Source organism: Sinocyclocheilus anshuiensis, unplaced genomic scaffold, assembly GCF_001515605.1.
Source record: "Sinocyclocheilus anshuiensis isolate Anshui unplaced genomic scaffold, SAMN03320099.WGS_v1.1 scaffold152, whole genome shotgun sequence".
Lineage (NCBI taxonomy): Eukaryota > Metazoa > Chordata > Actinopteri > Cypriniformes > Cyprinidae > Sinocyclocheilus > Sinocyclocheilus anshuiensis.
The window spans coordinates 1,480,520-1,500,292 of record NW_015555781.1 but is presented as its reverse complement, the minus strand read 5'-3'; the positions used below and the strand labels follow the sequence as shown (position 1 = coordinate 1,500,292).

Sequence of the window (19,773 nt, the reverse complement as noted above, 5' to 3'; positions counted from 1 at the left end):
AAAAAAATTAAAACGTTACGGTACCAGGTTTTCTTAAGTACCGGTGGTACCGAGTACCCGGTCAACCCGGTTCTTGATGCGCTAAACGAAAGCTAGCCTCTTCCAGTGTTGCCAAGTCCGCGGTTTTCCCGCGGAATTGGGCTGCTTTAACACTGTTGCCACGGGTTGTTTTTCATGTCCGCGGGTTGAAAAACGACCACACTAACGTGATATTTAGCCCCTGGAATGTGAATTTTACCAGGGGAACCCCGCTAAAACATGCGTATTTTATCCTCGGAACGTGAATTTTAACAGGGGACCCCCTCGAAACGCGATTGGGCGGGTTTTGTAAACAGACAACAGTTTACAGATGTTTTTCAGTGGCAGCAGAACTATTACTAAACTTTTGGGTGAAACTTGTTTACTTTTTTCATACTTTTATTACTTGTGGGAAAACTTGAAACACTTTTAAATAAGTATAAAGAATGGCATTGGTTTTGTACATTTAATTTTTGTTTAACATTATTAATAAAAATGTTGTTCAATTAGAATGTTTTTGTGTTTTGCTTTGGTACCGAAACTGGTACCGAGAACTGTGGATTTTCACTGGTATTGGTACCGAATACTGAAATTTTGGTACCGTGACAACACTAAGTACAAGTAAATATTCAATACAGGCCAATATACATCTAATATTCCAACCAATAAAAATAAACCTCTAATATCATCTGATAACAAACGTGACCCTGGAGCACAAAACCAGTCTTAAGTCGCTTGGGGATATTTTTAGCAATAGCCAAAAAAACATTGTATGGGTCAAAATTATCGATTTTTCTTTTATGACAAAAATCATTAGGATATCAAGTAAAGATCATGTTCCATGAAGATATTTTGTAAATTTCCTACTGTAAATATATGTAGACTTAATTTTTGATTAGTAATATGCATTGCTAAGAACTTCATTTGGACAACTTTAAAGGTGACTTTCTCAGCGTTTAGATTTTTTTGCACCCTCAGATTCCAGATTTTCAAATAGTTGTATCTCGGCCAAATATTGTCCTATCCTAACAAACCATACATCAATGGAAAGCTTATTTATTCAGCTTTCAGATGATGTATAAATCTCAATTTCAGAAAATGTACCCTTATGACTGGTTTTGTGGTCCAGGGTCACAAATATGGCACATACATATTGTGTACTCCTACTTCAGTGAAAGAGATCAAAAAAGAAATTCATACCTATTCCTGCTGGAACAAATTCCTCTTGGATTTATATTTTGACCACTGCTCTTGGTAAAGCCTAGGATTTATTTCTAGACTTAACGATACACATTACATACAATCACTGTGGCCTTATTACCAAACTAACTGGCAGTACATTACCATATACTGAGAAACTTCTGCATTCCCTCACTTCCTTTTTTTGCCAGCAAATCAAAGACATATGACTCCTGCAAAATTTACATGCATGAAACCCTAAAGCATTTACCTAAAAGGCTATTTAAAAAATAAACGTGATGTCTTTCTGTAATTCCAGCCAAATACTTCATGTAGGCCTAATGAAAAAATCATTTGAACACAACCGCACAAATGCATTGCCCCCGCTAATTAAAAACACATCAGGTCCAGAGGCAATGGAACATACGTTGAGCTGGGTGGAGAGTGGAGGGTGTTTCTGCGGTTTAACAATATCAATCTGTCAGAGTCTTTCATTTGTCATGTTAAAGCTTGTTAAAAGAATTACCCTTTAACAACATTCAAAAATTAAAATGCTATGCAAAGCCCTCCGAATGCTAAACATAAACTGTTAGAAGATGCGAGTCAAAAGGAGGAAAGGAAGAAGATGCTGCAAAACAATCTCAAAGAGAGGCACATTTCCTTTCAGAACACTCCTGGGGATGTTTCTCATCTTTATACCTCACCTGAACATCTAAAGCGCTGAGGTTTTGGACAGAACAGGGTTACTGCACCATCAACAGATGTCAAGGTTTGTCTCAGACAGTTGAGAGAAAACTGGGTCAACTTCTAGGGGTAGATTTCCGCAATTTTCAATCTCTTTGTGAGAGGAGTGCCAGCAGTGAACACAGTGCAGTTGAGCACATCAGAGCAGTGGCGCACAATGTATGCTTGAGCATTTTACAGAGGCTAAATCAGGCTGTGTAAATCCTCCTCCTGCTCCTCCATGCCTGCTTAGAATTTAAGCTTTAGCACCGAGAGAGGAAAAACATGTTGTACAAATGCAGAAATTCACATTAAGTAAATGATAGTTCAGACTCAGATTCAATTTGGATGACCTGCATTCAAAGGTGCGGTTAAAATGCCATTTGAAATTAATGTGCAAGTTGTATCACAGCTGTAAACAGGCAATATAAGAATAATTGTTTATTCTGATTGTGATTATTTACAAACTATTGATATTGCCGTTTTACTGTATCTTTTAGCCTAAGTTTTATAAAAGTAATAGGCTGTTCACAGTAAATGCATTTACATCAGTGTTTCTCAGCCAGGGGCTTCAGGAAACATCTAAGGGGGCCTGCAGATGACTTACAATTATTTAATAAGAAATAAGAAAAAACAACCAATAACAAACCAAAACATCTCAAAATCGAGATTTCTTGTTTAATTCACTTCAAGATTTTTTTTTTTTCCCAAAGGTCTCATGGTCTTAAAAGATTGTGACATTTTAGTCATGGAAAAGTCATGTAAATTAATAAAAAATTTTTAGGAAATGCATACGCATTTTTCTAGTTATGCTAAGCTCTAAAATATTTTCATTAGCTAGAGTAATTGAGAGTAAAAAATACATTTTTTGTCTTATTCTTAATCCTTAACCAGTAAATTACAAACAACTAGAAAAATCATGGGGCCTTTGAATATAACAATGGGGGTCCTGAAGTACAAAAGTTGAGAACCACTGACACAAACATTAACGGTCCACACTAAAAATCACACCAATCCAGTTTTTCCAAGGGATAGCTCAGCAAAAAATGAAGATTCTGTTAGTATTTACTCACCCTCACATCATTCAAAACCTGTGTCACTTACTTTCGTCTATAGATCACAAAATTGGATTTTGTTTCACCAAACAATTTGGTTACCATTGGCTTCCACTGAATGGACAACATTTCTCAAAATATCTTCTTTTATGTTCCACATATGTCGTCAGTCATGCAGGTTTGGAATGATACGAGGCTGATTAAATGATAGAATTTTTATTTTTGAGTGGACTATCAAATTGGACTAACAAAAATGGAAACTTTTACAGATGTGGCAACATGTATCCAACCCTTCACATATTCACAAAAAGCTGCTGTAGCTTGATTATAACAGCACATGTAAAAGTATAAAGTGATTTTACCATGGTAGAAGCCTATGAACACCTCAAACCTGGAGTGGCTTATTGCTTTGATATGTCATTGTGAAAGCACCTGTCGATATTTGCTTTTAAATCTAGGATGGAAAGCTTTGTAATCTTCAGCAGAGGCTGTTTAAAGGCCCACATGCACCACTTTCTATTCCAGCAGGACAAGGATTAAAGCAGTCACATCTCTAAATCCCATTTTGCTCATATGGAGGGACTCGAGGCTCTGATGCATCAAGTGATTTGCTGTAAATTTCACAGCATGGCTTAAAAAGCACGTCTCTCCAGATTAAGCGATGTGCGATGCGCGATACGAATGAGAAAGATACGAGCGTTAAAAGAGCACAATAGGCCATCACAACCGGTAGTGAGGAATGCCTCGGGAATGTCTGAGCACAAAAAATTCATTTCAAAACACAATACCTGAAGCATACATTCCAATACGCTCGCTCGGCGCGCAAACCATGGGTGGTATGAGAGATAGAGATCTGAACACATTCAGAAAAACACCAAATCTATACACAGCTGTGGGCTTCAAAGTGCATTAGATCAGATACGTAAAACGCCCCTGAACGCATCTGTTCAATCTATACCAAGGCTCGAAATTGCGACCATTTTGGTCGCATATGCTCCCGAACAGCTAATATTAACCAATACAAAATCTGCATTAAAGTTAAGAATGTAAGGATAAAATCTGTTAATATATAATTTGTAGTTGTGGTGCTCCTAAATTTTTGGTGAGTGCTCCTAAATTTTTGCTGGTGCTCCTAACATTTTGAAGTTGGGAGCACCAGTGCTACCAAGTAAAAAAGTTAATTTCGAGCCCTGTATACCCCAAAACTTTTTGGAGTGTGCGCATTCTTTCTTTCTCACAAAATACTCAATGCAGTTTCTTCCTTTGTGCACATTCTAAAGAGAATCCATGTTGTGGTTCTCCTGAAGAAACCTTTATTCTGCTGCAAAGCCTGCCATTCAAGAGACACCTGCATGGTGAACACAAAGAGTACCCACTTGCACCAACTCGCAGTAGGCAAAGACAACACTGCGACCCACTATCTGTCTTGCTACCTCAGTCGCAGCTACTTAGAGGTTTCTGCCTATACTGCATTCCTCTCATCTCCTGTGGAAGGCTGTGCTTAACTCCGATTCCCTTTTTATCTTTTTCTTCTGACTGCGCTTGCACTGCGAGGGGGGAAGGGGAATGGAAGAAGGCAGAGAAGCTTTTCAAAGCTGCAGGGATTTACCTGTATTCACGGTTGTCCTGATATCTTTTAGTGCTGGCCACCCGCTGAGGCACGGTTTCCATGAGCAGCTTCTGGGTCAGCCTGTTGCTGGGAGTGGGGTCGCTTTCGTGGTTCTGCTCCTGTTCGCACCGCCATTCCTCGTCTTCGTTCAGAGTTGGCAAGTAGCCCGGCAGGGCTTTGCCGTTGCCTGACACCGAGCTCTGGTCGCTGAATAGTTTGGGACTCTCTCCGCCCGTCCTGGTGTATTCCAAGTATATATCGGACTTTAAAAACAAAGGGTAGCTGTTTTCTTCCATCATAGTCTGAATTTCAGTTTGCGCCTGGTCGAACATGGCAGGATCAATGTGAAGCTTCATCACGCAGTCCTTGATGAAGCTCTTGGTGGCCGGTTTGATCTGCCTGGACACAATTCCATTGTTATCCAAGATGTATTTTTTGTAAATGGCTTTCGCGAGTTTCAGCATCTTCTCATTGCCTTCGTTGGCCTCCTGCTTGCGGAAGCCGCTGCAGGCGAACCAGAAGTCCAGCATGTCGGCACAGTCCTCCTGTTTGAGGAAAGTCCTGAACAAGTGGATGCCATCTTGGTCGTCTAAAAGCGAGTGCAAAGACTCCGCCCACTTCAGGTAGGGTGGCGTTGGGGAAGCGCTACCCTCGGGCTCATAGCCCAGATCCAGGTCGGGTCTTCTGGGTGTAGCTATGGAGGTCTCGTTCTTGAGGCTCTCACTCTTAGACGAGTAAAAACTGTGGCTGTATTGCCGTCCATCTCTGGACACCAGATCGCCCTCCTCCCCAGGGACCGGGGGTCTGGGGGCATCCTCAGTGAAGCTGCCGCCCACGTCGGGCAGATAACAGGCCGTCTCGTTTACGCTCATGCTCACAGTGTCCCTGCACCCTGTCCCAGTACAGCCCACAAGGCAGAAAGTTTATATCCAGGCTTCTATTAATGCCACTGCGAAAGAATTCCTCCTATAAGAGAAGACAGAAAGGCATGGGAAAACATTCATAAACACTTGTCACAATGATGCAGTGTAAAAACAATGTAAAACCCTGTATAAAATAGTGCTGATCAGTTCAAGAACCAAATAACTGATGCAAAGACTTCTACCTGAATGTGGGTGTAACATTTCATATCAACAAACACGAACATATATAATGAGAGAATAACATTACAGAGAGGACAACAGTGTCACCAACAACTCAAATTGATTTCATATAATAGTTTTCTCAGAACACTGGATTTAAGGTGATAAGTCATGTAACACTGTAGCAGATATTTCAAGCAAATCAATAATTTTTGTATCACCTATTGTCACAAGAAGCAAATCAAGCGTATTCCCAACATAAATTCTGCTCATTGCATATAGCATTACAAGATTAGACAAGTAAAGAAGGTTAGTTTGTTTTAAGGTGTCCTAGTTACAATGTAAACAGACAAATATGAATGAACAACATGTATTTACTATAGAGTTAGCTGCTTGCAACTATGCATAATTTACTGTTAGTACATGTGGCGTGTGCCAAGGACACTGTAAAATAATTGTTATCATACAAGAATTGAACATTTTCAACTTTAAAGGAGATACGAGTCAATTACATTGTAATAATAGCTCCAACGGTACACGTTTTGGGCAATTTAAAACCTGTGCATCTAGGTTTAATTAAACACTGCAGGGTTCTACAACCCCATTAAACTTACAGTGGCCTCAGGCATCTATCTTAAAGCAAAGATAGCAAAAAAAGCCAGCCATCGTGGCACAAACACTCACCTGCGACACACTTTACGATCAAGTTCCGACCTTAAAACCTGTGACTGCCTGCCAACTAGATTTCGTCTCATGTTCTTGATAAGCGAGCTAAGGGGTTAAGAAACCTTGAGCTTTCCTAGTCAATAACTTTACCAGCGCGAACTTCAATGGCGATGAGCTAGCAGGCTAATCCAGCACAAGATGCGAATTTATAAACATTTTACGCACACTAATGCTGTAGTTTAAAAGCAAAGCCCCGCTAAACGCCCCTAGTGCTAACCTAGGGAGACTACTAGCTAGCTACAAAGCAAAACATGCCGTGATAAGATAAAAACATAAATAGAGCGAACATCAACCGCAATCAAAGAACGTAACGCGCGAGGAGCGGAAGTACGTGCGGCGCGACACCTTCCCGAACAAGTGAGCAAAGATGGTGAAAAACACTTTCACCATCTTTGAGTGTACGGGCCGACATTTCTAGCGAGCTTGTTCTACTGATCCGACTCAACTAGTGTGAGAACACGTTGTCACAGCACGCTAGCCATCTTTAACCGCTACAAACGCCAAAATATCCGATCATCCCATTTACGCACGGGAAAAAAACGCGGCCATCTAAAAACGGCTCGCGTTCGCTGCGTTTTTCCTTCGCTGACGGCATTACAACACCCCTTTTGCTGCCCTCACGATCTGCTTTGAAGTGAGCCCCACATTCATCGCATTCATGTCTCGGCCTCAGCAGCAGCAGCAGCGGATGGGGGAGGGGAAAGTAAGAAACAAACTCCACACACACACACACACACACACACACACACAGCCAGGCCCTTCCGCAGCCCAGGGACTAGTGTGCAACTTTGCAACACTGATTTTCGCACTCCAACACGCGCCGATAACCCGAGCGCGAGAGCTTTATAAGCGCGTCTCCGACCTCGCGGAGGATTCGAACGCGAGCAGCGAAAAAGCGACGGTGCATTTCATCTCTCTCTCTCTCTCTCTCTCTCTCTCTCTCTCTCACACACACACAAACACACACACACACTCCGCTACCGCAAACCCCCATTACACCCAAGCCAAGAGGAGGGAAAAAAAAGTGTTCCGTACTGTACCTGTGAGAACCTACTTTCCGCTTTCGAGCGCATCGGGAATAGCGTTGTATGCGGCGAGGTGCGAATCGTGTCATCGATGCGGATCTCGGAGTTTAAAAATAACAAAGAAAACAGTCGCTTCTCCACCTCTCCATGGCTGTCTCTCACACTCCTGTGCAGATGTGCAGCGCCGCGCCCGGCCAGAAATCACACTGCCGCCTGGAGAAAGAAAAAAGGGGAGGGGGGATGAAGGCGAGGAAACCCTGGAGTGTGTGAGGAGCGCCTTCGATTCACTTCCACTACGCCGTAAATGTGCTCTCAGAAATACGTTTAGCCAATTAAACCATTTAGAGGTGAACAGCGCCTCGAGGAATATAATTAAAACGATATAGGCACGAGGAGATAAGCTAACAGTCTTCTAGAAAAAGCTGTTTGATTCTACAATGAGCAGGTCGCCCCCTCATGGACGCCGCCATGTTGACATCACATGACCTGCCGAGTCATATAGTTTACCAGTTGCTACTAGTACTACTTATAATATTGCTTACTTTTCACTTGATCTAAACCAAACAAGCATACTGAATAATATAGAACCAAACCTAGTCTGCACTGTAAGAAAACAAACAAACTGTTGGAAGATGTACAGGTAATTTTCTGCTAGGGGCATTTCTAGCCTTTCATCAGTAGAAAAAAAGTGTGCCCATATTTTGGTACTCTTCTTTAAAGGAACACTCCACTATTTTTGAAAACCAAGGAACTTTGCTGCCGTACCATGGGTGCAGCATGAGCCTATTTTCAAAAATAGTGGAGTGTTTCTTTAAAGCTGCAGTCCGTAACTTTTGGTGCTCTAGCGGTTAATAAACAGAACTGCATGCGTCTTGTGGAAGAACATTGTAGCCGGAGCTACTTCTCTCTGTTATGTCTATGACGAATCACGCAGGTACTGGGCTACTCCGCAGCGGTACCTACCCGAACCAGTCTAAAATAGTCCGAATATAAACATTTATTATAGGTGTACTGTAGGGATTCTGGATAAGCCAAAAACACGGTTTGGAAAATGGATTAATGGTGTACTTGCTTATTATATAAATGTTGTTAATTTTGAACACAAAAAAGTTACGGACTGCAGCTTTAAATTGTGTTTTGGATGTAAATGGATATGAATCATCTTTACCTGCAGTATAATGTTGCTGCATACGCAATAAAGAGCTTCTTCATCGTTGTTTCCTGCAATGGTAAATATTGACCTCATCCAGTGCTCTTTTAGTTTTTTCTCTTATAAAATATCCCATTACTATTGTGATGTTAGAAACCGCTGCAAGCAATTCAGTGCATGAGTAAACTGTCCTAATGAATCAAACTGAATCTTAAACCATTTTAGACCTTTATGCAAACCTGTTTGGCCGATTCGATCAAAACAGTGATTCATTCACAAATCTGGCATCACTTGTTCTGATTCTAAACAGCTCATAGAAAGCACTGATTGCTGAAATATAAGAAAAAAATGATTCACAGGTCAGTGTCTTTACATAAGCATTTATCAGTAATATTTCACTGGGGCACAGTGGTATTTTAAAAAAGGTCTAGTGACGCCCCTGGCCAGGACAAGTTTACAGACATTTCCTTTAACCCTTAAGCAAAACACAATGCAATGCGTAATTCGAAATATGGGTAAAACACCTGCGAAAAATCAATATGAAAAATTCCTTCATATTAACACAGTAAATAGACGTTAAACAGGGTAGAGCCATATTTAATATTTGACAGGACTAAAAACGAGGCTGTGAGAAGTGCATTATGTTCAATAGATTGTACTGTTCTTTAACAACATACAAATTGTTGATGTAACATCTTTCCAAAAGACTTTAAGTACAACATTTTTTTTGAAAGTTGTGAGTTTTGAAAACTATATGTGATCTAGGACCCTTATACAGGGCATTGTACAGACTGCAAATCTATACAATGCACCCTCTTTTTCATCCACATAAAATCCAATATGGCATCTACCCTGTCTGAAGTCTATTGGGCCCTATTTTACTGATTTAGTAAAACTTAATGAACCTATGTACTGCAGACACAATATTACAACAGTGCCTAAATCCAACAGTGTAGTCTTGAGTGATCAGCGTGTGTGAAATCCACTAGTTATAAAAAATATCCAAACAAGCAATCATTCCCTGCTACAGTGATGAAACATAAGCAATGACCTCCAGCTTCCATATACACAGACCAAGGATAAACAGCAGGGCTTCAAATGAGTGGAAATTCACAACAGTCACAACTGCTACACTGCAAAATGTCTCCAGAACCACCAACAACATGCAAAAAAATCTTGAGAGTGAATGCAAGAATGTGCATTGTATGAATGTGTGTAGTATAAGACACAAAATAAACAGCCGAAAAGGAACAAAACAATAGATAATTAAACCGCTTTAGTGTGAAGAGGCAGCAGTTAGCAAACAAACTTCATCCAAACTGATAAGTCAGCCCAAAACCACACTGAAAGCAAACAAAACCATTCTGAGTGCACCTCTAATATCTATTTTGTAAGCATTCTGCAGATGTGTCAGTCTGTATGATTTAGACTCAAGGACAGGCCTGTATGTATGCACAGCTGTATGCATGTTGATTAGTACAGTCAGAGTGGACTATAACCTTGAGGAAGTTGTCTCAGTTTTCCATCTGCAATGTCACTGACACACATTTCATGGCTCTGCCGTGACAGCTTGGACACGCTATCTGTTTTTAATTATTTCCAGCTATCAAGGTGCTGTAATCTAACAAAGTTTGCCAGGTAAGTGAATCCCTTCCTTGTACAGAAAGTTCCTTTTGTGTGCAATATACAAATATTGTTTACACATAAAGTTCTTGTTCAAATTTCAATTAAACATACAAAAAAACCTAAAATCAAATAAAATCCCCAGCCTGAGCTTAACACAGTAAAACATGAGAAACCCGAGTATGAAAAAGCCTCCACAACTCTCTCAGTGTGAGTAGAGATTAGAATCAAGGTACATTTCGCATTGTATCTGTCCATCTGACAAAAGATGAAAGCAACGTGGTAAAAGAAAGAATGCAGGAGATTTAAACACTGTTCTTTTCTTTCAGTCATGAAAAAGCATGCAGCAGGAAGTATGTATCTTTATAATCCTGCTCAAGAATGTTTTTAAAGTCTTACAAACTTTACAGATTGGACTGGAAATACAAATATCCTCTGTCCCATTTTTAGCCTTTTGAAGGCAAGAAATATTTCATCAGAGTGGACATAGACAGGCGAACATTACACGTGAGAGTCAAAACCTCTGCAAATGATATGCAGAAGGTAATTCTGGATTTATTTATGAGTTAGATCAATGAAGGAATTCACGTCTTATGACTTAGAACAGGCCGTATAGTGTTAAAGGACCTGCCTTTGAAAAAATTAGCAGGCCTTAAAGATGAATATTACTTTGTATGCTCTGAACCTCTGAAGTTATGACTCAACACCTGGATATAATCAGGCATGTAATCTCATGGATTCATTGCAAAAAGATCAAAGGCCTTTGGAATGAATTTGGCTCTGTTCCTCCTTTTTATGACTTTATTTGATTAGCTCATCTGAAAATGAAAGAGTGGTTTGTGTGGAACCATGAATTTAATGACATATTACAAATTGCTCATGGGAAATCAAGACTGGGTGTAGTTAGGCATTCATCTTGGAATTTGACACACCTTAACTTTCACAAAAGAACATTAAAGGAACATTTGTCATGGTTTGCCATGAAATTTTGATGACCATGCCAAATATTTTATTAGTATACAATAAACACTGCTGTTCAAACGTTTGGGTTTGGTAGGATTTTTATTTTTTTTGTGATTTTGAAATTAGTTTTATATGCTCACCAAGGCTGCATTTATTTGATCAAAATGCAGTTAAAACAGTAATATTTTGAAATATTATTACAATTTAACATTGCTGTTTTATATTTGAATATACGGAGCCCCGCACATGGCATGCAGGAAAAAAATAGTAGGCTAAATCGTGCGCACGATTTACTATTCCATTCCCTCGATTTATAAATTGTGCGCACTATTTACTAATTCGTTCCCTCGATTTGCTAAGTCGTGCACACTCGTGTGCACGTTTTAGTACATCGAGGGAACGAATTAGTAAATCGTGTGCACGATTTATTTATTTTTTCTTGCATGTCATGTGCGGGGCTCCGTATGAATATATTTTAAAAGGTACATTATTCCTGTGATGCAAACAGTTAAACAGTTGTGCTGCTTAATATTTTTGTGGAAACTGTGATACATTTTTTCCAGGATAATCTGATTGATAAAGTTTTGTAACTTTGTAACTTTATAAATGTCATTACTGTCACTTTTGATCAATTTAACGTGTCCTTGCCGACCAAAAATTGTTAACAAAAAATGTTTTACTGACCCAAAACCTTTACATGTGTGTATATATATATATATATATATATACAGGTGCTCATCACAATTAAAAGAAGCAAAGACTTAAACTACTTCAGTCTGTGTGCATTGAATTTATTTAATACACGAGTTTCACAATTTGAGTTGAATTACTGAAATAAATGAACTTTTCCACGACATTCTAATTTATTGAGATGCACCTGTACTGTAAATAAATTTGTTAGCAATTCCTAACTATATATCTGCACTTCACTTTTGTTTTGTTCCCATACTTCAGTTAGTTAATATGAATGAAAAGGTAAATGCATTACCTGAGGAAGTGGTAGGTTTCTGTCTTGCGTTTTCTGGCTTCCCCCAACTCTCCCTCCATTGACAGAAGATTCCATTTCAATACCATTGACTATATCAAGTTCCAGTAAAAACTGCATCCTCCTCTTTTTTAGAGGAACCAATGTGAATGTCCACGAAAAATCGGTCCATTCCAGGTTATTGACTGTCCCCATTCGAATCTGAAACATAGGTATGAAAAAACTTTAATATCAAATCATTAGAATTTTTTAACAACGTACTTCCATGTTTTTTACATTTTATATTGTGTTTATTTCTACACAGACACAACCATATATACAGTATATAAATGTGGAGGAGTTGTATATTTTTCCAATAATGCTTTTATGTTTTTCGGTCAATAGGCTATGCATGGACTAGTGAATACTGGGCCAGTGCTCAAATCAGATGGCATCAGCAGCTGCAAACTCAGATCTATCCTTGCCCTTCCTGAGGCCTGGCTTTGATTACTGGGCCCCCCACCACGAGCCAACACATGGCCATGAGCACATACCAACTCAGTGCACAACCTCTGAGCAACCACTTGGAAACAATCAAGAGGTAAATAGCATGAAATAGAGGTGTTTGGAAACGGTTTGGAGAGATCATGCAGATTAGGAGAGTATTTAGTAATTGCTCAAAGCCAGATTATTCTTGCCTTTGGAACATTCACAAAGGGCGTTACAGTCGGAGGCGAGCAGGAATCGTTGCCACAGAAAGTCATTTGGGAAACTGTAACCAGAGGTCAGAGTCACGTGGGTGAATGTCAGATTGTTCTATCGTTGTTCTTAGTGAAAGTCACAGTCCCGGAGGAAACTATTGGAATCATTTGACAGCTGTGTTTGGCGAGCTTCTTGCATGAGTTTTGATGGAGGTTGTGACTGGCAGCTGTAGCTGCCATTCTGCTACCTGTTGAGTGGCCTTGGTACTCTTAGACAAATGACATGACAGGTGCACTTTCAGCTTAAGTACCTGCTCCTCTACAAAGCAGCTGGGGTGATTGCTGGTAGGTTGCACAAGACAAAGAAAACAACAGCAAGTCTGCTCTGAATTACACTACGTTTGCTCATATTTTCCAGTTCCGCTCTCACCAACATTCTGTCCGTAGCTATCGAATAAACCTGTTATTTTTGTATTTTTTTTAAGAACACTCAAATAAACACACACTCAGGAAACTGTTACAGATGCAAGGTCAGAATGAAGCACTTAAGGCATAAATTTGGGATGTTTCGCAAGATAAATCTGGATAAATTAGATGCAGGCATGTCAAAAAATAGGGTATATTGGTATAAATATGACGATAAACCAGTGAAACACTGCACAATGCACTTTCAGTAACCTTATCAGTAACCTTATATTGTACTATTGTAGTTTTTGTTAATATTTTTAATTCTATTTTATTTTTTAATTTTCCGTTTTCATTTTAATTTTAGTTAAATTTTTAGTAATTTTGTTGTGTTTTTGTCATTTTTATTAGTTTTGTGTTATTGCTATATAGTTTTAGTTTTAATTTACATAGTTTTAGCTAGTTTAGTAATTCAACTTAAAACTAAACTTAATAAAATAAAATAAGTACATTTTTAAAATATTTTATTTCAGGTAATGTTTATTTTAATTCAAGTTTTTATTATTTTAATTTTAGTTTAAGTTTTAGTTAATGATAATAACCCTGATGCACGCACAATTAAATTATCCACTTCCATCATAACGCATAGTATTAACTTAAGTAAATAAACATTTGAAGTGAATTAAAATGTCTTAATTTAATATACAAGTACTTATCTCTTCTTTAATAGTTAGATATGTTTTATTGTTGTTTTTGGACCTGATTTGGTAACAATATTACAATAAAATATAACAGGCTCCTCTAGGCCAGCATGAGGGTCCAGTCTATGTTATGCAGAAATTGACACATAACCTTGTGTAACCATGAATATATTTGCCATAATTTGTTTATAATGATATTTGGATATGGGGCAGGTTTTAAACTACAGTTGTATTGTAGTTACTGTACTACAATACAGCTGTACTAGTATTTTAATAAATTAATAGTATCTTTCATAACTTGTATGTAGCATGTACATATATATATATTCCCATTTGAATTACACGTTTAATGACAGGTAGATGCTGATACGTCACAAATGTTTGAGGCAAAATTTCAAAGCTTTAGGCTGAACAACTTCTGAATTAATGGGCAAAAGCTAAAAAGTGTTACTATTATTTTTGGATTTCCCGCATTATTACTATCATTGCACATATTTTGCAATATGTAGTATTATAAACCATTATATTGCATTTTTTGAGTACATTCGTTCAGTTTGCAAAAACTTATTGGTATGGCCTTTAAGATTATGAGAGGGGAAAAAAAGCAAAAAAAGTAGCTTAATGGGCCTCCAGCTGAACAGTGCTAATTGTAAATTCCAAAGGTTTTCAGGTCTGACTAATAGGATTGCTGTGTCACTCTATCTTGTCTATATCAGCAAGAGTAATTCTCAGCTTCAAGGACATCCCGCACCATAAACGCAGCTCGGAAACTTTGTGGTACGTGACACACGGCATGATAGCAGGCCCATAAAAGTTTTTACCTATGATTTTTTAGCATTGCCAATGACATCATAAACATTCTTCAAATGTTCGTTACATCAACATGTGACTCTGCAGGAAGTAATAATGAGTAAATAAATACATAAAACGGGTTTATGTTTACATCTTTGTTGATTAAACAGATTAAACATGTCGTTTTGTAACTTGGTTCAGCTTTGTCCAGAAATATTACAATAAATAAAAATAAGCTATACACCATACTATAAAATCGCGTGCACACTGAGGGCTTAATAGGACATAGATAAGAAAGATAAAAATTTTACTGCATTGTGTTTATCAGTGTTCTACCTAATTCTAATGTTGTACAAGTTGCCAAAACCATTTTTTCTTTGAAAATTTTAACAGAAAACATATGACCAGCAGAGTTTTCCAACAACACTGGAAAACATTTGGAAAGGGTCAATAAGGGTCTATAAACAAAGATTAGATTGCAAAAGCACAACACTTAAAGAACAGCATGCAATAGACATACATTTACAGTCACGTTAAAATCTTCATTAAGGGAGCAGGTATACCGAATATGAAAATGAAGCATGACAGTAAATGTGGCAGGAAACAGATAAGTTCTTGGCCCGCGGTCATTCATTTTCATTTTTAAATCACCTCTTACTAAAACATGTGGTGGCTCCCATCCCATTGTGGCATCTCACATCTGGTAGGCTAAGCAGGATAAGCTAAGTCAAGGCCACGGCGCTCTTCCATGAACCTATTGTTTGTGACAGTCCCATCTGCTCAGATTCGCCAGTATCAAGCGCAGGAGCGATGAGTGGGCATCCGCGGGGACCCCCGCTGTAACATCACAGAACTTAGGAATGCTTCATTTGAGGAACCGAATCAATACCCCTCTTCAACCAAAAATGAATTGTGCCTCAGAAAATGGAGATTTAATTTTCTCTTGATAAGAAATTAAAGAAAAAAAATGCACTCACCAAATAACTTCCTCTCTCTTTCTTCTTTTGAATAACCCATATTTAAAGTAATCTTTAGTCAGTTGCTTGTTGTACAGTGGGAATCTCCATACATATCTTACTAAATTAAGTTACTAAATCAGAAGTTACTAAAACATTTTCAGATCCATTCAACTTATTTAAATAGATGTTTAATAGATCTGTATTGTTTCCCATTACAGTTTTTACCTTTAAAAACATGGAAAATAAGTGAATACAGTATTCATTTGCATAGATTTCATGGCATCTAATCTTCATGGTCAGTGACACCAATGACTGTAACACAACAACTATAGCCTATAAACTACACAATAGACATTCCAGTCTCTCAGCTGCATGTCACCAGGTCTTGTGTGCGCCGCCTCGGCATAACCATTTCAGTGGCTGTGGCAGACTAATATGCAGCTCAAGCCTTCAATAAAAAGGCGATGACAGCCATGTTAGGTGAATGAGGATTTGAAGAAAAGGAGTGAGTTCAGCAGGTGTTCCTTTAGCTATGAATCAATTTGAGACTCTAGTTACTATTTCTGATTCCAACAAACTGGATCTTCATTTATCATCGAATGCAAAAGGACAAAAACATTTACTATGCTTATTCTGTTACACTGTAAATTATTTTTGAAGTTACTGGAGTAGGTTTTAAAGAAGATTCTATTTCAGTCTTTCTACTTAAAAATTTCACTTTCAATTGAATGTTACTTGTCACTTCTTTGCAATTATTTGTGAAATTTACAAGCAGTTTCTTAGTGACAATTGTTTCAAAGTAAATCCTAAACCAATTTTCTGTGTAGGAGTTTTTAGTGTGATGAAAGAATTTACCCAATGAAACTAAAGCAGGTCTAACACAGTAGAAACTTTTAATGACTTTGAAGCGAGTGAAATGCCACTATTAATATTAAGAAAGTCAAAACTAATAGATATGCCATAATGTTCCCTTTTTAGAAATCAGACAGATGTTCGATTTGTGTAAGCTACAACTTTTAACTTGGTCATTTGCATGGTGAAACAAAGAAGAACCATTATGAGCAAACAATGAATGATCATTCTGATGTCATGATATAAGTCCTTTTGACAGGAGAAAGAAAACCCATTTCTGGCCAGCATTCCTCTGTGTTGGTTTTTGTTACAGCTGCCAGTGCAAATTTACCCCTCCTTGTAGGCTGTGCTTGAAATAGGCTTATCTTTTGAAGGGCCTGATCAGTTGACAATAGCCCATTTAGATGTTAAAGCTGAGTGCTGCTCTTCTCATTTCTACAAAAGATAATTATTCCTTCAAATAAGTTACTTCAAGGCTCCTTTTAGCACTTCTGTAAAAAGTGAAATAATAAGGCTTTTGAATTATGAGGAAAAACTGAGATTTTCGAGACAAAGAAGCACATGTATGAAATGGTCGAGCTGGCAGCACTACGAAACAAAGACGACGAGGGTCCGGTCGAGAAAAGCTGATTTATATTTGAATGATTGGGACATCGGAAAGGGAAAATGTCTTTGGTGTATTGATAAGCTGCTCTTTTTAGCGCTCGCAAGTCTTGGGAGAAAGGTGGTATCTAAAGACTGTCAGAATGCACTCTGGAGTCCTGCTGATATCTTTTGTCATAGCTGAATAAATTGTGACTAACAAGGCCAAGAGTGGATTAGCCACAGAGGATTAAACAGGTTGTTGCTTGAGGTTTGTCTAACACCAAACTACTGATTAATGTTTCCATACGAAAACATGCACGAAATGCCACATTCGGGCGCTTTAGCTTATTTTGTCGGCAAACAATGTGCCGCTAATGACACGGGGCTACAGCTACAAATGGGTGAAAGACTCAGATCGCTAACAAATGCGCAGTCAGAGAAGCTTAAAAGCTTGTTACTATCGCCAATGCTACGAGTTAGAAATGCACAGCAAGCGGTCGCAACAATTGAAGCGGCGTTTTTGAAAGCAAGAGGGCCGAGAGGGACGCGAGCCTACGAGACGTAAATAATAAAGACACTGGCAAACAACGCTACGTGGAGGAAGAAGAAACCGCCGCCATTATCAACGGTACACAATTGATGCACATGCCATCTTCACGGTTACCTCAGTGTACGCAAGAACAACTTTTTCGCTGTTCTTCAACGTAGACTTTCCTGATTGTCTCAACGGATCGGGTCTCGTGCTACGCAGTCTGCGGCATCGCCGGCCGCCATCTTTAAGCACAACTGGGTTTAGTTGCCGATGGTCCTCCCCTCCATCTTTCTTTATCTTCTTGTTTTCCACCCAGCCCCCTCTCGGTTTGTTATGAGGGCTCTTCCTGTTGACATCATATCGTGGTATCGACTGGTTCATGGACGGCTCGGTCGGGAATTGGCGAGAACATAGAGCTCTTGCTGCTGCGCTTCACCCAATGGTGGATTCTCTGACCATGCTCGATTATCTCGAAACATATCCGCTAAGGACAAATATTAATCCCAGATCTGAGGCCTTTGATCTGATGAAGGCCCGATTTGAAAGCCCCCTCCAAAGAGCCCTTTATAGACAGCGTTCCCTCAGATGTTCCAAGTAATGAGATTTAGAGTGCTATGATTAATGTAGACCAATTTCATACACACACAAACACACACACATGCGAAAACACAAAGACACGGACGTATGCATACTCGGACCGATCAAATTAAGTTTACGCAACGATTCCTCCCATCCACAAATTAATGGAAAAATATATACGAAAACCGAACAACAGCCCAGCTGGAGTTCTTTGATCGCGCTTTGGAAAAAAATTGATTTGAAGAGGCTTCAACAACCATATTGAAAACTACGGCCGCGTCGTTTTTTTCTCGCTTTCATTTTCCCAATGTTCACCATCCAGACTATTATTCTTCGAGCTCCAGGATGACCAGCGTTTATTTGTACTGGTAATACTAATCTTGTTGACCACCATCTCTGACACATTTCACGGAGTCGACTCCAAGAACAATAATGTGAGTTAAGTCTCAAAATGGTTGATGCTCTCACCTGCCTCTCCTGCTGGGTGTCTCCTCCGCAGTGATTTCTGCGGTCCGCCATGACTGGGCGCAGTCGCCTACTTGCCACCCCAGAGTACTTTCTTATACTCATGAATCTCTTTCTGTTTCTTACTACTGTGTTGCTGAAAGATGTGCATCTTTACTTTATGTTGCAGCTTCAGCTCTGCAACCTGATTGGTGGACGCAAGGACCAGATGATAGACCTCAGAACCCTATTGTAACTATGGCAACAGACCCCACAGGCATGAGTGATTTGCTCCTAATTGCAAAGTAAACATTAGAAATGGAACTGGATATTATCGCAAAAGTGTGACGAACCTTGGGGTGACGATTACAAAAATGCAATAAGCTTTGAAACGAAAACAAAGCTGAGCGCTGTCCGATATGCTGCCCATTCTAAGCAGGATGAAAAGGGAAGCACAAAGACCACAGAGTAGCGGTCCTTTTCAAACAGCTATGCACAGTTTTCAGTGCTTCACACCAATGCTATTTGATGTTTGGGAGCATTTCATTCATCACAAGAAAACAACAACAGACCAACGATGGGAAAAAAATGCACAAATATACCTAGCGAGGCGAGATGAACAAAATCGGTGTAGGCAGATGAGAGTGCTGGAAAGGAAAACGTAGAGAACGCGAAAGATGATATTGCCTTTGTTGGGTAATGTTATCAGCTGCTTACCTTTCATACGGATTTCACACTTGCTTGTCTAGTAGCAGCCAGGGTCAGACCCAGCAAACCCTTCCCACAATGACCGATTTTCCATTCAAACCATCCTGGCGAGGATCCTTGGTATTGCCTGCCACTTGCATTTGCATTGGCGCCGCCACTCTCAAACAAATTTACCACACACACTTTTGTCTTGTTTTCAGGACTTCACATCATGCTGTCTTTAGGGTCGCGTCGGCTAGCGGTGGACTCTTATTGAAAAGACAGTTTTGATTCCGCACGTTCAAGAACAGCGATGTGACTAGTGAGAAAATAAAGTCACTACAAAATAGCAGCTGGCCATTAGTCTCAGTGGCCCCTCAGCACCCTGCACAGGCTCATATGTTTGGGGGGGGGGGGTT

At 39.3% G+C, this 19,773-nt stretch overlaps 1 protein-coding gene across 4 annotated transcripts in view; it reads right to left on the bottom strand.

The window, feature by feature from the left end:
- The window catches only part of axin1 (axin 1), a 38,056-nt gene extending 30,473 nt beyond the window's left edge, over nucleotides 1–7,583 (bottom strand). For 2 of the 4 annotated variants that reach the window (XM_016468704.1, XM_016468708.1), the window contains exons 1-2: nucleotides 7,433–7,583; nucleotides 4,585–5,550 (exon numbers count right to left, since the gene is read on the bottom strand). In XM_016468704.1, the coding sequence (XP_016324190.1) occupies nucleotides 4,585–5,456 (872 nt within the window). In that variant the 5' untranslated portion in view covers nucleotides 5,457–5,550; nucleotides 7,433–7,583. Of the gene's footprint in view, nucleotides 1–4,584; nucleotides 5,551–6,350; nucleotides 6,371–6,918; nucleotides 7,169–7,432 lie in introns of those variants that run through there. The other 2 variants (XM_016468705.1, XM_016468706.1) reach the window with 2 other exon arrangements.
- Between the last annotated feature and the right edge of the window lie 12,190 nt (nucleotides 7,584–19,773).